General features: G+C 45.9%; 1 protein-coding gene across 4 annotated transcripts in view; it reads right to left on the bottom strand.

Annotated features, from left to right (window-relative positions):
- The window catches only part of LCBK2 (Diacylglycerol kinase family protein), a 113,616-nt gene that overhangs the window by 66,728 nt on the left and 27,845 nt on the right, over nucleotides 1–19,043 (bottom strand). For all 4 annotated transcript variants that reach the window (XM_087378250.1, XM_087378251.1, XM_087378249.1 and 1 more), the window contains one exon: nucleotides 6,984–7,037. In XM_087378250.1, the coding sequence (XP_087234376.1) occupies nucleotides 6,984–7,037 (54 nt within the window). The remainder of the gene's footprint in view (nucleotides 1–6,983; nucleotides 7,038–19,043) is intronic.

The following is a 19,043-nucleotide window of genomic DNA, read 5'->3' as shown; positions in this document are numbered from 1 at the left end:
TTCGTATCGAGAGCAGCAGAGCAGAGTGCCTACCCGACGCATATGCACATTATGTGACATGCGGGAGGTTGAGACGGAGGAGCACTTCATCTTGGTGTCCTATTTACTATAAGATCCGAGGGCGTTTCTACTGCCTCTTCAGAGATAGCTATGGGGTTTTGTCCCGATTCCTCTCCTATCCAGACCAGAGATCCTTGGCGGGCTTCATTCATGAGGTAGTCAGGCACCACAAGAGGATGCTTCGATCACGGAGACAGGAGAAAACTTCTTCCTTGGCAGATCCCGCTTAGAGCTCTATCACGGAGTTCTTCCTGCCAGATCGCACGGACCGCCACGAGACGAGGCCTCGACATGATCATGACCCAGAGCCAGTGACTCAACAGCTCAGACAAAGGGTTGATGCACAGATTACACTTGGGGATATCCCCTCTCTGTTTAGAGTCGGAGCTCGGCCGACAGGGGTTATTGTAGCCCTTGTTAGGCGCAAAGCTATGACCAGGAGACGCCACAGGGCCGCACCCGTGAGCAACCGATAACACTCTATCGCCGATTTCATGCCTCCATTGCCTCATCCACCTTGATGTCCTAATGATGATCAAATTGATATGTAGTCGACCACTGACATCACTATGTTGTACTTAGTACTACCATTTTGCTTTTTTTGCATTCTGCACTGGTGTGGATGCTCGTTTAGTAGCTCCTGAAGGAATAGAGAGAATGAGAGCAAGAGAGTGTGAGAGAGTCGTAAGCTAGGAAGCAGTAGTTGCTCAATAGAGTGTGTAAAAGAGTACAACACAAAGTAGTGTAGATAAGGTTTTGTCATAGTGACAAAACCTTAGTAGTCACTAACCATAGTTAGTGAACTAACTGCAGTTAGGGGGAAAAACCTCTAAAAGAGGGAAAAGTGCCCCTAACTAACTTATTATATTACATTGGTCACTGCTGAATTATAGATATAATTCCAACACCCCCCTGCAGTGCCAATGTCATGTACAAGGCTGATCAATCACCAAACGGATATAAGTTCAGGGCACTGCGAAATGCCTCGAACTTCTCACGTGGTAGTGCTTTGGTGAAGATATCTGCAACGTTGTCATGTGTGGACACAAAGATCATACTGATCTCTCCTGCATGTAACTTCTCTCTGACGTAATGATAGTGAACCTCAATGTGCTTCGTGCGAGCATGAAACACTGGATTCTTTGCCACTGCAATGGCACTCTGACTATCAGTGAGAATTGGAGAAGGACCCTCCAAAGACAGATAAAGATCAGCAAATAAACGTCTCAGCCAGACACATTCCACTGTTGCTGTGAAAGCTGCCCTGTACTCAGCTTCACATGATGAGGTAGCCACTGTAGATTGTTTCTTGCTTAGCCATGAAATGCAAGATTTTCCCAAAAAGAAACAATTGCCACTAGTGGACTGCCTAGTGTCATAATCACCAGCCCAATCTGAATCACTGTAGGCATGCATCTGCAAGTCACCCCCCCTGGGAAATAGTAAGCCAAAAGACTTGGTGCCTTGCAAATAACGGAAGATGCGCTTAACTGCCTGCCAATGCATAGTTTTAGGGCTGTGCATATACCTGCTCACCTGAGATACTGCAAACTGAATATCAGGCCTAGTATTGCAGAGATATATGAGGCATCCAACAGCTTGACTGTAAAGTGTGGCATCAACTGATTCTCCTGCATCATGCATTGTGAGTTTCAGCCCCGGTTCCATAGGAGTAGATATGGGCTTACACTCTTGCATGTTAAATCTGTCCAAAAGTTTCTGAACATACTTGGACTGAGACATAACAGTGCCACGTCTCTCATGAGAGAACTGGATCCCCAAATAAAAATGAAGCAGCCCCAAATCTGACATATCAAAGTGGGTCTGCAAATCAGTTTTGAAATCTGCAATTTTGTCGTCATTGGACCCTGTGAGCAGTAAGTCATCAACATAAAGAAGGATGACTAATATTTCCCCCCCATCCATCTTGATGTAGAGGGTGCTCTCAGTAGGACTATTGTGCAGCCCCTTGCTGGTCAAAAAGGCATGTATCTTGGCATACCATGCACGAGGGGCCTGTTTCAGCCCATATAAAGCTTTATTAAGCTTGCAGACTTGAAGTGCATTTGCTGTAATTTCAAAACCCGGAGGTGGTTTGACATACACCTCTTCCAGCAAGTCCCCATTTAAGAAGGCTGTTTTGATGTCCAACTGATGAACATTCCACTCAAAATGTGCAGCCATTGCAATTACTGATCGGATGGTGGTCATCCGGGATGTAGGAGCAAAAGTCTCCTCATAATCTATGCCCTTTTTCTGAGCATAGCCTTTAGCAACCAGCCTGGCTTTATATCTGTCAATGGAGCCATCTGGCTTCCGTTTGACTTTAAATACCCATCGTGTGCCAATAGCATGTTTACCCTGTGGCAAGTCCACAACATCCCAAGTCTGATTTTTGGCAATGGACTGCAACTCATCGTGCATGGCATTCATCCAATGCACATTACCTTGTGCCTCTTCAAATGTGGCAGGCTCCTCTTCATCAAGGAGAGTACCTGCATATGCTGATTCCACTGAATTAGCACCTTCCATGTGCCTTGCTGCACTGCGAGTCCTGCCAGGTAACGGGGCATCAAGTTTACTCTCCCGGAGAGTCTGTAACAGCCAGTTTGGGACTGTTTTTGCTGCATGTATGTCTGAAAATTGAGCCATCAATTGCAGTGAGCTCAACTTCTCCTGTGCCACGTACTGAATATGAGGAGTTGTTGGCACAAGTGACTTTCTTACCAACAGGGGTTGGATGCAAGGAAGTAAAGAGACACTTCCTCGAAGTGATGTGCTTGGATGCACCGCTGTCAAAATACCATGTGTTCAGTGTTTCATCAACACTGAAAGCAGATGCATCTGAAGGAGAGTCAAAACTGCAAGTCAAAAATGCATATGTATCATCACTGCATGAAGCTGTACTATCCCGAGCATCTGGAACAGCCAACTTAGAATCAGAAATGCAAGATAAAAAGGCATAATCTTGACCAACAAAGTTGGCTGCAGCATCCCCACTGTCAGATGCACAAGGGGCTGAATCTGAAACAGCCATTCCTGAGCTGTTTTTCTTTTCCTTTGCAATCCTTTTCCTGCATTCTGCTATGTGATGACCTGGCTTTTTGCAGTAGTGAAAGAAACCCTTCTTTTTGGGCTTGCTTGCATCACTTTTAGCCTTTTGTGAAGGCTGTCCTGACCCACTGGAAGGCTGATTTGTTGCTGTTTTTGCCTGTCCCTTTGTTTTTTATTTGAATTTTGAGAGCATGGCTTGTTCACCTGCACGTGAAGCCAAATTTTTCCTGGTCTGCTCTTCCTGAAGCAGAAGTCCTATCAGCTCATGAAAAGAAAGAGGATTTGCACCCCCCCTCAATGATAAATTCAGCGAAGTATGAAAGCTGAGATAAGACTCAGGAAGAGAATTCAGAGTGGTTGTAATCATCTCTGAATCAGGAATAATTTCATCTATATTTAACAACTGCTCTCTGAGATCCTGTAGCTTAGTGAGGTGGGCTGACATGGAGTCACCCTCCTCCATATGTGTATTGCTCAACTCTCTTTTTAAAAAAGATACCCTGGCATCATTCCGTGCTGCATACATGCTTTCCAAAATATCCCACGCTGCCCTGGAGGTCTTACACGACCGGATATGCGGAATGATTGATCTTTTCACTGAAAGAGAGATGCAAGACAAGGCTAAGGCATCTCGTGAATCCCATCTCTTTTGCTCAGGAGTATTAACTGTAGCTGCACCAACAACTTGTCCTGCAGCTGCACCTTGTGCACGACCTCTTCCACCTCCTTGGTGAGGAGGGGTAGCAGGTGCAATATCTGCTGGTCGGATTTCATCCCCATTGACATAATCCCATAAATTGCGAGAAATCAGAATATTACGTACCATGAAACTCCAGAGGGAGTAGTTGGTACCATCTAATTTGTCTTCTTGAGAAAGACCACCAAACTGAAAATCATTCTGATTTTGATGGGCCATATCTGAAAAAAGGAATTGAAGCAGATACAAGGCTGAATTCCCTTACTGGGAATAAAATGCACAACTCCCCAAAAACCACACCCAAGCACGGGCTGTATATGTAACTTAGATTTCTGCACTTGAGCTGTCAGAAATCTGTCCAAGCATAAAACACTCTCCAAAATCTGCCAAAAGTGTTCCAAACACTCCAAGAAAGGCAGTATATACTGAATACTCCAAAAAAAATGCTCTCCAAACACAAAAGCCCCAATTTGTGGCTAGAAATTGCAGCCTGAAAGGGGTAAAAATGCTAAAAACCCCAAATCTGCAATTTTGATACAAAAGCCCCAAATTTCAGACAAATCTGCAATTTTGCTCTTGTGATAGCTTCAAACTTGCCCAATGATTGCAATGGCTGCAATCTGCAAAATGCCCCAAATGTATTTGCAGAATACTTAGCCAAACAATGGCTGTCTGCAAACTCAGCCTGTCAAAGATCACCTGCCAAGGATCACGAATCTGTAAAGAGTGCAGAAGGGTCGGTACAGCACAAACTGTACGGTACAGCACAGATAGCGATGTACGGCGCAGTACAAACTGGTACGGCGTTGTACGGCAAAGTACGACTGGTACGGCGATGTACGGCTGCAAGTACGGTGCAGTACGGCTGCAGGTACGACGAGGTACGGAAGCTCGGAGCTGTACGGCGTACGGCGAGGTACGGCTGCAGGTACAAAAGCTCGAAGCTGTACGGCGTACGGCGAGGTACGGCTGCAGGTACGAAAGCTCGAAGCTGTACGGCGTACGGCGAGGTACGGCTGCAGGTACGGATTTGTACGTCGATGTACCTAAGCTCGAAGCTGTACGGCAGGGGCGCAGTACTGCAGGCGAAATCGTACGGCAGGCTTACTCGTACGGCAGGCGTTAGAAATCCGTACAGTCGTACGGACTGTACGGGCAGATTTGCTGAGGCTGAAAGTCGAGGCAATGGTTGAAGCTAGAGGGAGCAAGGAGCACCAGACTCTTGGACCTGCTCTGATACCAAATGAAGGAATAGAGAGAATGAGAGCAAGAGAGTGTGAGAGAGTCGTAAGCTAGGAAGCAGTAGTTGCTCAATAGAGTGTGTAAAAGAGTACAACACAAAGTAGTGTAGATAAGGTTTTGTCATAGTGACAAAACCTTAGTAGTCACTAACCATAGTTAGTGAACTAACTGCAGTTAGGGGGAAAAACCTCTAAAAGAGGGAAAAGTGCCCCTAACTAACTTATTATATTACATTGGTCACTGCTGAATTATAGATATAATTCCAACAGCTCCACCCTCACATCTCATTTTGTACTAGGATTTTCACAATCTCATAGACCCATCAGTCTTCCAAAGACTTTAATAAACTTTCTTTCAGTCTTTCTTTCTTTCTTCTTTCTCTGAACTTCACAATAGTGTCTCTCTGTGTCGTTGCATGTCAATCAGATAGAGCCCAATGCAAACCTGGTCATGGAAGGGGATCAGCCGTTGTGAGAGTGGACCAAAGAAGTGCCCCTCCTGGAAGAGATGGTGGTATCGTCCCCAAATCTCATAGTAGGTTGGGTAGTTGCATAGAAAATGCTCCTCTGTCTCAAGCTCCCCCAATTTGCATAACCTGCAAATCTGATGCTCTCTGGGTATCCCTACAACTCTCCCTGCCTCAATCCTCAATGCATGTGAGACTCCTCTATCCTCGAGGTACTAGGGTCTGAAGATGAGTCCATCCTTTGATACTCTCAAAAAGTAGTCACAATAGAACTGGATCTTGGTGGGGAACTCCTGGTCCCCCCCCCCCAAGGTCTAAGACAATATGGAGCTAGAGGAGATCTAACCGTCTGACATGGTTCATCTCATCTTGTGAGATCGACTCAACTGGTGCATCCATGATGTATGAACAGGAAAAATCCCATCCATTTAGATGACTCTAGTGTCAACCTCAATAATCTCCAATCGGTCGGGTCGGACCCAAACTCCATGGAGGAATCTCACTGTCTGAAAAATGTCATCAACATGGAGAGGTGTCACGGCCAACTCCGTCTATACTATCTCATGAAGAACTGAGGGCTTACTCCAAATCATCCTGGACCCTATAGTCATATATAGCCACTAAAATCTCCATCCCTCTGTCACTAAGAGATCGCTCCTCCAAAAAGTTATTTATTGCATACATGGCAATCGGCCTCACTAGGGTATCAAAATGCCAACCTTGCATCAGTGGATCCTCAAAGTGTGCCTGGAAGCATTGCCTCTCTAGTCAGGCCAAAGCACCCCGTCCTCGTGTGAGTCGTCCCCTAGCTGCATGGGTCATCGTGAAAACTGGCTCTGTGAAAACTGCCCCTAGGTATGTGTAGGACTGCAATATCCCCACTGGCTCACCTCAGTAAGGGAAGCACTGCACGTGAGGTGTTCAAGATCATAACCATGGTTTTCCCAAGGTTGAATGTCAGGTCTCTCTCTCTGTAAAACACCTCTAGAGCCTCTAGATGTCTCTAGGGCCTCTACATGTCTCTGAGGATGATATGAGCACTATGTCATCCGCATATAGTAGTATCTATATTATCAAGTCAGCCAATAGTGATTCCTCATCTCCTAGGCAATCTATAAAGGATGTGATCTCATCAATGTAGAGCCCAAAGAGAGTCTGTGAGAGGGGCATCCTGCTTCACCTTGATCATGCTCTCAACCCAATCCAATAGACCTCTTGGTGCACAAACTCTCTCTCTGACGAACTCGTATAGACTCATCAACCCAAATCATGATCTCTGGCATCTGAAAGTAAACAACCCAAAAAAAATTTCTTTCTTGTTCGGAAATCCTTCTTCGCTTCATTGACCACTTTTTAGCGACCAAGCAATGATGTGGATATTAACTTCATTCACTTAGAACCACTTTAAGAAACCAAAATTTACAGCGCCACAAAAACTTCAGAATAAGTACTCCAAGGTTTTACCTCTTTTGCAATTTCTACTGCATGCAGTGGACCTGAAGTAAATGCTTCATGCACCTGCACATTAAAGCAAGAACTGAATATGAGAATCACACACTATATGTCATAGGATTGCGCTCCACTTAAAGAATCAAGACTACTAATAAGGCAACACATTATTGCATTTAACTAGGTGATCATCATTGTAGAGGACACCGGAAAAAAAGGATCACTTGTGTGTATGAGAGAGAGAGAGAGAGAGAGAGAGAGAGAGAGAGAGAGAGAGATGTGAGCTTCTCCCTGCTCGCCTCCTGGCCTGCTAGCCCTCCTCCCCCGCTCATCCTTTTCCCCACTTCCGCTTCTGCCCTCTCCCTCACTGCCCTTTCTCTTCTCCGCCCCAGCCTGTGTGACAGGTCTGGGCACAACCCCTTTGTGGGCCATTCTGCAGCACGTTTGAGGGCTGCCCATTTCCACCATCTTATGCCCTTTTCACGCCATCCCGATCTGCTTCCCAGAGTGTTTTGCTTGCAACAGCAAGGCCATGCATAGACCTTGTTGTCCATCCTTGCCGCTGGGGGTCATTCGGGCCCTAGGGTCAAACAGGCCTATTTAGTCTCTTTGCCTGCCTTCTCCACCTTTCAGGGCTAAACCTGCTTGGATTCAGACTCCGTGTGGGAGTGAAGCCAACAATGCACCCCACCTCTGTTCTATCCTGTAGGGGATGTATAGCTTTCTACACCCGTCCCTTTGTCAAACAAGAAACACCACTTGTTAGGAAAATGTAAAAAAGGGGGAGGGGTGTGTGCGTGAAAGACAAAAACCCCTGAAGGGGCTTAAACAAATCTTGGGGGCTTCAAAAAGGGCTGGGAGGGGAGAGCCTGTTTGAGGCCTGCTCTTAGCCTGAAAAAGAAAAGCAAAGCTAAGCCCCAAAGCTGGCGAAATTGAGCAAAATGAAGGGGGGGGGGGGGGGCAGGGAAGGAGGGGCTGTCGCAGAAGTGTCTGAGGGCGTGTCAAAAGGTGACCACATTCAAGATGTCACCACCTAGAAGAGGGTGTTTTCTACTCCAACTTAGCTTCCTCGAACATGACTCACGCACTGCTGGAGTACAGCCCAGTGTACCTCGGTACTCGTCTAGTTTTTTCATCCATTCGTACCAGGATTTCACAGTGGATGACATGGATACCCTACACGCTCCACTTCCCAAGCCTCCCCAAGGACAATAAATCTATTTTGTCCTCTATCGGAACCTGTTTTGGCACTATTCTAGAGACCCTACCAAGCAGCCTCAATACTCTCTGACGATGGAATCCTGAAGGTTCCAAGATACTCCAGGCAATGAGCTGGAATCCTAAGAAGCAAGCTGCTATGCTGTTTTGGTTGGTCAAGCATTGCACGGATTGCTGATCTTTATTATTTTTTCCAAAGTTTTCTAATAGATGGTTCTTTTCTCTGCAGGGAAAAAAGCCTCACTCATGTGTTTTATTCTCAAAATACCAATTATAAACACGGAGCTTATAAGTACCAGTGTACAGAGTTGCTCCTTGCTTATGAATGAGCTTCTTATAGTCTTATATATACCTTCATAAGACTAGAATATATCCAGTCTTATAAATTAAAAATTTTTATAGAACAAAGGAAAGGGAGTTTGTAAGCAAATTTAGACGACTAAACGAGAAAATTAACTAATTAAAATTCTTTATAGAACAAGCAAGAACAAAGGAAAGGGAGATTGTAAGCAACTTTAGACAAAATCATGAGTAAATGAGAAAAATAACAAATAATAATAACTTAGTAAGCAAAGCTACGCTTATATTTTCATCAGTACCGAAGTATAAGTTTCCATCTGTGTTTCGAAAGATTCCAAAATCTCTTGGGTAACCCAGTGCTTACTAAGCTTTGAAATCCCAACCAAACAACAAAAACTTTGATGGAAAAAAGAAGAAATGTGAGCTAGTTCTGATTTTGCAAACGAGATCATGTGAGCTAGTTCTGATCTTGCAAATGAGATGTCTTTTAAATGTTGATATGTCTTCCCCGAGGTATTTCTGCATTCCATGGCTGTCCATTGAGTCAATTTCCTGTTTCTAAAACTGCATTATTGTCCCCAGGTTTTGCTAGAGTTTTTGTAGCATTTTCTGCTCGCAATCCCCCTGATTTCACATGCCTCTTCTGGTAAATCAGTGGCTGTTATACCCCATGCTTCCAGCCATTTCATTTGCTTCCTGGGAAATCCCATGCTCTGTGTAGCTTCCATCGCCTTGTGTGGTATACTACTGGCGTCCATCTTCTCAATTTTGTTGAGGTAGGCCATGAATTGACACAATGCTTCCCCCTCTAAAGGTATACTACTTCTGTGGTATACTACTCACGTCCATCTTCTCAACTTTGTTGAGATAGGCCATGAATTGACATAATGCTTCCCCCTCTAGAGGTAACATACCCATCTCAGCTAGAGAGAGAGAGAGAGAGATTAACCTCTGCGGGAATCCTCACAAGCCTATGGGACAAAATATACCAATGAGAAGGAACTCATACAAGCCTGGATGGGCTGGAGCAAAGGCATGCTAGGGCCCTTGCTGAGTGCTATGCTAAGCTATGCTAAAGAGCTCAAAAGCTCAAACAGAACGGACCTGGAAAAGACTGAAACTGAAACCCAGCATCATGGTGGCCTCCCGGTGGGCTACAAAGATATCCTAGGTCTGCATCTTTTGAGGAGTCTTCCGCTGTAGCAGATGGAGTGATCTCCTCGACCTCTATATCCGATGGGCTATCTCAAGAGTGACGTCTCATCTCTAGGCTGCCTCCTCTAAGGAGGGCAGAGATAGGCCGGACCTCGATCGAGCATGCTGTAGTACTCCATGGATCGTGTGTAGATTGTGTCCCTTGCAAGGTAGCGCCGTGTCATCTCTCTCCACTAATCCACACTGCCCGCATGCTAGCTAACTCCTCCTCCTCCACCCCACTATGTCCTGGAGCCGACTAAAATGCATTAAAGTCAGTGACATGTTGAAACCAGCCTCTAATCACTCAGAGGGCAGTGGAACTAAACCTTTAATCACTTCAGTACATATTTACAGCTCACAAAGCATATATCACAACCATTAACCATTGCATGATCACCATTTGGCATTTACCCATTTGTTCACAAACAAAACCACTGAAAAAGGGATGGAGGCTAAAATGCCCCTACTCAACAAACATAGACAAGTGCACCCGATTGGCCCCAAACACCGTGGCGCCCCTTTCGGTATTTCTTTATATTTCACAGTGAAATGATTACAAGTTGCATCTGGGAGACCTTCCCTGCAACTGAGCACGCAGCCCCAATTCACTAAGCCTTCGCAAGGCTTTCAAGCATAGAACACCATCACATAAGTGCACTTAACCCATAGGCTCAACCCGAAGGCATTCTCTTTTCCGAGTGCAATTCCATTGGCTGTCCAGATGCAATCACACTACACCCCAGCTGCACTCTCTTTGAGCGGTTTCCAGATTGCATTCACAAAGCTTTTCAAAGCTCCAAAAGAAAATCAGCAAAGTACCCAACCAAAGAATGACTCATGTAGCACTACCTGGGCACCTGTGAGCCAAGAAAGAGGCGGCACACGAGGCCAGCCAATAGCTTATGGCAAAAAGAAATTGGAGCAGCAAAATCACAACTCAACAAGCCCTAAAAACTCGAACCAAGTCCTCAATCGCCAAGAGGACATAGTAGCCAATGCCCAATTGCATTCTCAGCCAAAGAGGAGTGCAAAGGCATGAAGAAAGAGCATTTACAAGAGCCGATCAGCAAGAATTCCACTGAAAAATGCAAAAAGAAGCACTTCTGTCGCGAAGAAATGGGAGTTCTTGGGCTCAAAAGAAGCGTGCTTCAGAGAGGAATGCATTGAGAAGGTTTCGAAGAAGTTTCATCGCCGGAAAGTCCTCCAAAACTGAGAAAAACCAGTCAACCAGCGCGTGGGACCACTCGAAATTCAACAGAAAGCTGTAGCTTTGCAAGAGGAGAGGCCCAGGAGGCGGTAGAAGCAAAAAGGTCCAGAAAAAGCCACTTTTGCAAATTCGACCAGCAAAAGAAGTGCTCAGCTCTGCCCGTTCTACCAAACGCACGGAGGGAAAAGCATATCACTACGAAGGGGAGGCAGAGGGGAAGCCATCGCGCCAAACGGAAGTCGAGGAATCCAAACGGGTGAGGAGTTATGAAGAAAAACGGAATTCAGCTGAAGGAGGCTGAAAAACCAATCCAAAATCTCAACAAAGGAAGAAGATGAGATAGAAAACCACACATGTGAAGTTTAGAAGGCCCAGGAAGGTCCAAGAATGGCAAAGGAGCATGTAGAAGGCACTAGAGCCACCTAGAACTCTAGGGAGGGCGACTGAAGGTAAATGGCCCTCTAGGGGCCCCATTAAAAATGCCACATCATCATTTCCCAACAACGACTCTTTTAATTCCTTGGAATGCCTTTGGGCCTAGGGATTAATCACACTTATGTGCTAGGCACCATGCCATGTTTAATTACACATTATTAAGCCCATGCTTGGACTTTTAAAACCAAAGTTGTCACAGTCTTGTAGTACATTAAAGTACTTAGAATTTCACGCCCCTGTGACACATGTCGCTAAGCTCGGTCTACCTCAGCATCCTGCAGCCTGCTGCTATCTGATCTATCGTAGTAATCTCTTTGTGTCGCTGCATCTCAATCAAATAGAGCCCAATGCAGACCTGGTCATGGACGTGGATCAATTGTGAGAGTGGACAAAAGCCATGCCTCTCCACAAGCCTAGACTTTCTGGTTCCTCAATCTCGCCTCCTCAATGATACCCCTCAAGGTGAAGATGTGGTCTAGGGTGGCCTGTTGTCGTCGAAAACATATCTATCTTAGAGCCCACTGCCCATGTGCCTCTGTGTGACTAATGATCTCCCACTCTAATACCAACCCATAAATATTGGCCAGAGCGTGGCCAATCATAAGACTGTGGTAGTTCCCAACGTCCCTACTTTGTGTATCGGCACAATGCTGGTAGTGCTCCAAGTAAGTGAGAAACCGTGGCACACAACGTGGGTGAACATCTGCTCTAAAATCGGAGCCAAGACCTCCTTCCCATGTGCCAAATGCTAAGTCCGTAGTTCCTCATGAGCCAACGGAGTGTGGCCTGTGCAATGAATAAATGACATGTGGTGGGCTTGGGCATGGAGGATATATCAGGAGGTGCCTACATCAAGATGTCATAGAGTGAGCTCGCATCTGTACCAAACCTCCAAATCTGTGATGGAAACAGGCGACTTCCCCTGAGAGAGAGAGAGAGAGAGAGAGATGTATTAATGTCTGCAAGAGAGCTCGCGAGCCTACAAGCAAGAGAAAGAAGAAAGAAAGAAAGAAAGAAAGTTTATTAAAGTCTTCGGAAGACCAATGGGTCTATGAAACTGTGAAAAACTGATACAATGAGCTGTGGTAGTGGAGCTACTAAATGAGCATCCACACCAATGCAGAATGCAAAAAATGCAAAATGGTAGTACTACTAAGTACAACATAGTCATATCTCGACTGAATATATCAATCAATCTCAGCATCATCGTCGACATCATCATAACCATCATCATCATCAACAGCAGCAGCAGGATATCATCAAGATAGAAGAGGCTATGGAGGTGGAGGCATGAGGTTAGCAATAGAGCGTTGTCGCCCCCCCAAGGGTGCAGTCCTGGTACGTCTCCTGGTTGTAGCTTTGCGTCTAACCAGTGCCACTGTGACCCTCGTCGGTCGGGCTCCGACCCTAAACAAGAAGGGGATGTCCCCAAGTATGATCTGTGAGTCAACCCTCTGTTTGAGCTGTCGGGTCACAAGCTCCGGGTCACATCATGTCGAGGACTCGCCTCGGGGGGAGTCTATGAGATCTGGCTGAACGAACTCCATGATAGAACTTGCCTCTTCCTCTTCACAAAGTCATGACCATCATCACCAACACAAAGGTGCAGCCTCTGACAAGAAGAACACCTCTAGCACAAAAGGACTTTGTACCATCTGCACTAGCGACCATAGATGGTTCAATTGTCCAAAGCGACCCATGCAAAATTCCAATATGGAACCCAACACTTCCCAAGCAAAAGATGCTAACCCTGCATAAGACAAGAAAGGCAAAGCTGTTTGACTGGCAAATACCATCTACATGAGCCTTGCCAGCAACCCCGAACCTTCCCTAGCCACTCAAGTACTTTGCGTCCAAGGATCGATTCGTGGAACAACAGTCATTATCCTCATTGACAATGGCTGCTCTCATAATTTCCTAGCTAGTTCTATGGTCGAAAGACTTCAGTTGACCACTAATCCTAGTCCCATGGACTATCAGATCAAACTCGCTAATGGAACTACCTTCTTGTGCAACACCAGGGTCAAAAACTTGTCCTTTCACATCCAACATTATACGAACAAGTTGAATTTTGACATCATGCCTCTTTCTCGGTACAATGTCATCCTCAAACAACAGTGGCTCTACGACTATGATCCATCAATCAGTTTTCGCAGCCATACTATCCAGTTTTTCCACCAAGGAAAACTTATTGAGATAACTAGTTCTAGGGACTCTCCTTCAACCCTAGTTGCCTCCGCCTTACAAGTAAAGAAGTGGGTTCGTAAACGTCAAGTAAAGACTGCACTTCTGTTGGTTATGGTAGTTGAGGAGACACCGACAAAGGATCCTCCTGAGTACCTCAACCAACCCTTTTCCTAGCCTTACCTAGATGTTCTCCCACAGAAATCGCCAAAGCAATTACCACCTCGACGACCAGTGGATCATCCAATTGAACTTATTCCCAATAGTAATCCACCGTCGAAACCTCCTTATCAGGTTTCTTACACTCAAAATGAAGAAATCCAAAGATAGGTGACCAAACTACTCAACAAGGTCGCATTAAGCCTAGTCGCCTCCCTTTCGGATCTCCTATACTACTTGTGGAAAAAAAAAAATAAGTCAATGCACCTCTGCATAGACTACTGAGCCCTCAACAAGCTCACTATTAAAAACAAGTATCCGTTGCCTCGCATTGATTACCTTTTCGATCAACTTCTACACACGACACAATTTTCAAAGATTGATCTTCGTTCAAGTTATCATCAAATCCGCATATGAGAAGGCGATGAGTACAAGACAGCTTTTCGAACAAAGTATGGACACTATGAATGTTTGGTCATGCCTTTTGGGTTAAACAATGCACCGACCACATTCATGACACTAATGAACGACATCTTCAGGCCTTTCCTCGATAAGTTCGTCATCGTTTACCTCGATGACATCCTCGTTTTTAGCAAATCCTTAAAGAAGCATAAACAACATCTTCACCAAGTTTTTGAAGTTCTCCGCGCAAATTCTCTCTACATCAACGTTGAGAAGAGTGAGTTCTTCAAAACCCAACTCGAATATTTGGGACATGTTATTTCAGCCCAAGGCATCTCTGTGGATCCCAAGAAGCTCAAGGTAATCCGAAACTGGCCTACTCCTAGGAACGTTCATAATGTCCGCTCTTTTCTTGGATTGGAAAACTTCTACCATACAAAGGTCTATTAGTTTTCCAAGATTGCAACTCCAATGTCCAATTATTGAAAAGCACAGCAATTTTCCAATGGCTTCCCGAAACAGAGTATAGTTTCCAACAACTCAAGCAAGCACTCACTACCACACTTGTTATTTACCTAGATGAATCCAGGAACATTCCCAAACTCATCCTCTAAAAACACAACATAGTGCAATTTCAATCTCACGAGAGTCACTCATAAGATTGAAAACCATAAACTCCATCACGCATAGCAGGGACTAGCTACTATGACATGTTATGGCTATTGCTGACCCAAACCTTCCGTTTGAGGTCATGATCGACGCTTCCGACATAGCTATAGGAGTAGTCTTGATGCAAGAAGGCCTCTAGTCATTTCTTTTGACAGCCATAAACATTTTGATATCCAAACCAGATACCTGGTTTATGATAAGGAATTTCTTGCCATTGTACATGCTTACCGCTCTTGGAAACATTATCTCATGGGAGCCGACTCCCTGGTAAAGACAAACCATCACTCTCTAAATTATATCTTTACTCAGCCAGCAATGAAAGCTCTTCAAGCACACTGGGTTGAGTTTCTGGCCCAACTTTCACATGACCATTGAGTACATTCCAGACTATGCAATGTAGTTGCAGATGCTCTCAGCAAGTTAACTCTAGCATCAGCTATGGTAATCTCTACATTATCTGTGGATGTTCCGAATTCATTCAAAGGGAAGTATCTCAACGATAAAGACTTCAGCACAGCAATACAAGTTTTTTCAAAATATCAACCTTCTACTTCCGAACAGAAGATCTTCTCATCCTATTCTTATACGGACGACCTTCTGTATTCTCAAGATTGCGTCTGTGTATGACAAGGATGTTCAACGTCTTTTGTTAAAAGAGCATAATGGATTAGCCATGTTGGCCTCGCAAAGAGGACCAATCTCCTCTGGTCGAAGACCCAACTGAGCTGCAAGTTTAGGAGTAATGAAATTTTCTTTGGCTCTTGAATCAAAGAAGTACAGACAATGCTGATCCCGTAGCTTGCCCCATGCTCTGCACATCTCTGTCTTCTTCTCATCATGCTCACCCCCAATAATGTCGGGTATATGGCCAGCACTTGGCTTAGGCTTCTTGCCCCTGGGGTCCTCTCTATTGCCTTGATTAGTGTCAGCCCGAGTTGCTGCAGGTTCTTTCCTCTTCTTGTTAGTATAATCTGCTGCCCTATGACCCGTCTCTTTGCAGAGAAAACACCTCCCTTCAGTAAACAACTTGTTCCTCTCCTCAGGAGTGAGAGAAGAGGGCTGCTGTTTTCTCCTGTGTCCTGCCACAAACTTTGATGTAAGAGGGACTTTTCCAGCTTGCTGTGGTTTCTTTGGCTCCTCCTTCAAGCTGCTCTTGAAACCTGAGACTCTGCCTTGCATGAGTGAGTAAGCTGTGTTGGCATTCTCTATCCACTGTGACGTGCTGGAAATATGTGTCTTGGTGCAATAGTCGCTCAACTCTTTGGGAAGACCACAACAATACTTTTCAGCTTGCTCTGAAATAGGGACTATTCTGTAAGAGCTCACAAGTAGAAGGGCATCCCAAAACTTCTTGTTGTAATCTTCAAGATTTCTGCATTCCCTAGCATTCAATTTATGCCACTGACTCATGACATCCACTTCAAAAGTAGTGGTGAGCCATGCCGCTGAAAATGCCTTTTTAAATTCAACCCATGTAGCAGGTGTTTGGCCCTGAAGGGGAAGGTTAGACCACCATTGCATGGCATTTCCCTTAAGGAATGTGGCTGCCTTCCTGATTTTCAAAGACTCTCTGAAGTACCCTCCAACAAAAGCCAAACAAATTGCTGCAAGAAAGTAAGAGCCTTCATTCTATCTACATGACCATTGAAGGTCTCAAACTTCACTGCTGCCCCCCCTTCCTTGTAATCCTTCATCTTGAGCCTGGGCTCCAACTGATCATAGCCAGGAGGCTGCAAATAAAGGGGCTGCTGTCCTTGGGGTCCTTCAGGAGCCTGAAGAACACCCCCCACAGCTGGGTTCGGAGGCACAGGTGGTACTAGCTGAGTGTGTGACATCATAGGGCTGCCTCCCTACAAACCAGGCTGTATCCCCACATTAGCATATAAAGAATTTGGGGCTGGCCGTGAGGTCATGGCCTGAAAAATCGATCCTCCTCCAAAGTGTGTAGGCTGAACCACATACTCTGGTTGGGCTTGCTGCCCTTACTGCACATTCTAAGCATTGCTACCATGCTCATTCCCATTTGGCCCCTGCCTCGGTGGCACTGCAAGTGGCTGTACCACTGGTGTAGGTGGATCTGATAGTGGCTGTACCACTGGTGTCAGTGGCTCTGGTAGTGGCTGTCCCACATGCATCTGTGGACCCTGAATGGGTTGTGCCTCTGCCCTTGGCATCAAAGCTGGATTATGCACAATCTCAACAAAGCTCTAAGTGAGCTGAGTCAAAACTTGCAACACAGAAGCCATCTGTGTTTGCATTACTTCCATAGCATTTGCCTGCACACTTGGGTCAACACCCAATGCAACTATACCCACAAGATTTTGCATTTGTGAAGCTGGCTGCCCCAATGCATCTACTTGAACATTGTGCCCTTCATGGGCTGCATTTTGCACTCTTATTCCGGGGTGTGCTCCCCTTATCTGTGGCTTTGGGTCAGATTCTGAGTCTACATCATAACCAAGCCTGATATTATCCATATCCAAAAGCAATGGATGGCTGCACCAAAATCAGCAAAGGCTTTCTCTATCCAAGCTGCCCAGGGACTCCTCTAGATGATTTGATGAGGATCCCGGCACTGGAACCACTGTAACCGGCCTTAGAACACTAAGGGTAGTGCATCATTCTCTACTATCTCACAAAGATGAAAATACAGCTAACTTAATTGATTGCCTTTGTTCACAAACAAAACTCAAAGCATAGAACTTCACTGCACTGCATCATGGAACCATTCAAGACAAGGGAGGCTAGAATGCCCCTACTCAGAAACATAGAGAGTGACACCTATTGGCCCCAACACTTAGGCCCCTTGCGGTATTTATTTAAACTGGTTAGCTCAAAGATACAAAGGGACTCCCTTCAAGGGCTCACCCGTAGGTGCAACCCAGTACAACGCCAACTCGTGGTTGTGCTAATTACCAACTCCCAGTGCTATTACCTTGGTTCCTTTTTGTAGACATGCATAATCACAAGTAGACCAGTCTGACAGCACGCCAAGCAATGCATTACCCATTTCCAAGCCATTACCGAGCCCAAGGCCAACCACTACACCCCTAGGAAGAGAGTATCACAATCAGTGCCCCAATCCTCTCCCGGGCCAACGGCAAGGCATCCAACCTAGCAAGAACTCAGTAGAAATGGCTGTAGCAAAGAGTGTAGAAGGAAGATGAGAATTCAGCCAACAGAAAGAGCCTCTTTCAGACTGAAACAGCTCCACAAATAGGATCAGAAGCGGACAGCAAACTCTGGTAGGAGAGAGCTGCCTAGGAGTGTCTTCCAGCACCAGAAAAGATCAGAGAAAAGTGTGTCCAGCAAGCTGTAGCAGATCAGCCAAGAATGTGTCCACCAAAACAGAGTTTACAGCCCACAAACAGCTCCATTTTCAGTGCGCCTTGTGTTGGAAAGGTCACCTCCCCATCTCTAAGCCCCCATATGAGAAGAGCGTGGGAAAGGGAGACCTAGGGCAGGATGTGCCCAAGAGAAAAAGAGAGAGAGGGGGGGCTGCCACATGGGCAGCACCTCACAAGAGAAGAAGGCTGCAACAGATGGCGCGAATTATAGTGCAGATAGCAGGGCATCCAAGTGAAGGAGCGGGCCTGCAAAAGGACAGATCTGGAGCAGCAGAAGCGCCTAGGACGAGAAAGGCTATGAGCAGGTTAAAGGGCCTGCAAGAGGGCCTGGCAGCAACACAAGTGTTGCAGGGAAGGGAGGGGCTGCAGTGGGCAGCACCCTGACCTTATATAGGGCCAGGAAACTGATCGACCACATAGGCCAGCCCACAGCCCCATGCATAGAGGGGGGTGGGAGGGGGCTGGCACACAAAGCAAGGGGGGCTGGGCCCCCACTTAAAGGCAGGGAGCACACAGCCCTAGAGAAGTGCCCACAGCCCAATAAATAGGGGCCTGTGGAGTCGGTTCTATGGCAGACTGGTTGGCCATGTTAGGGCAGGCCAGTCGGCTACTGAAAGGGGCCCTAGATGCCTATATAAAGAGCCCTTTGGAGGGGCATAATTCATTCAGCAGTGCAGCTTCCAGCAGAGCAGAAAGGAGCAGCAGAGCACCACCCTTGGGGCCTACATCCAAAAGCTGAAGGAGTACTAGTGTTGCTGCAGACTTAGCTCAAGTGTGAGGCTGAGACTTTGGCTGTCTTCTAGGGCAGCAAGGAGCTGAGGTCAAAGGATGGAGAGTCCACATAAGCTCGAGGTGGAGCACGCGGGCTCGAGTCTAGAGATAACTGGCTGATAGGAGAAGGACCTTGTGGTAAGATCAGAGGACCACACCATTGGTGGGACTCTGGATCTATATCTT

Source organism: Dipteris shenzhenensis, chromosome 8 (genome assembly GCF_047967505.1).
Source record: "Dipteris shenzhenensis isolate YYH24624 ecotype China chromosome 8, Dip_SZ_1.0, whole genome shotgun sequence".
Taxonomy (NCBI): Eukaryota; Viridiplantae; Streptophyta; class Polypodiopsida; order Gleicheniales; family Dipteridaceae; genus Dipteris; species Dipteris shenzhenensis.
The sequence above is the reverse complement of the archived record's forward strand: the minus strand, read 5'-3'. Positions and strand labels throughout refer to the sequence as shown.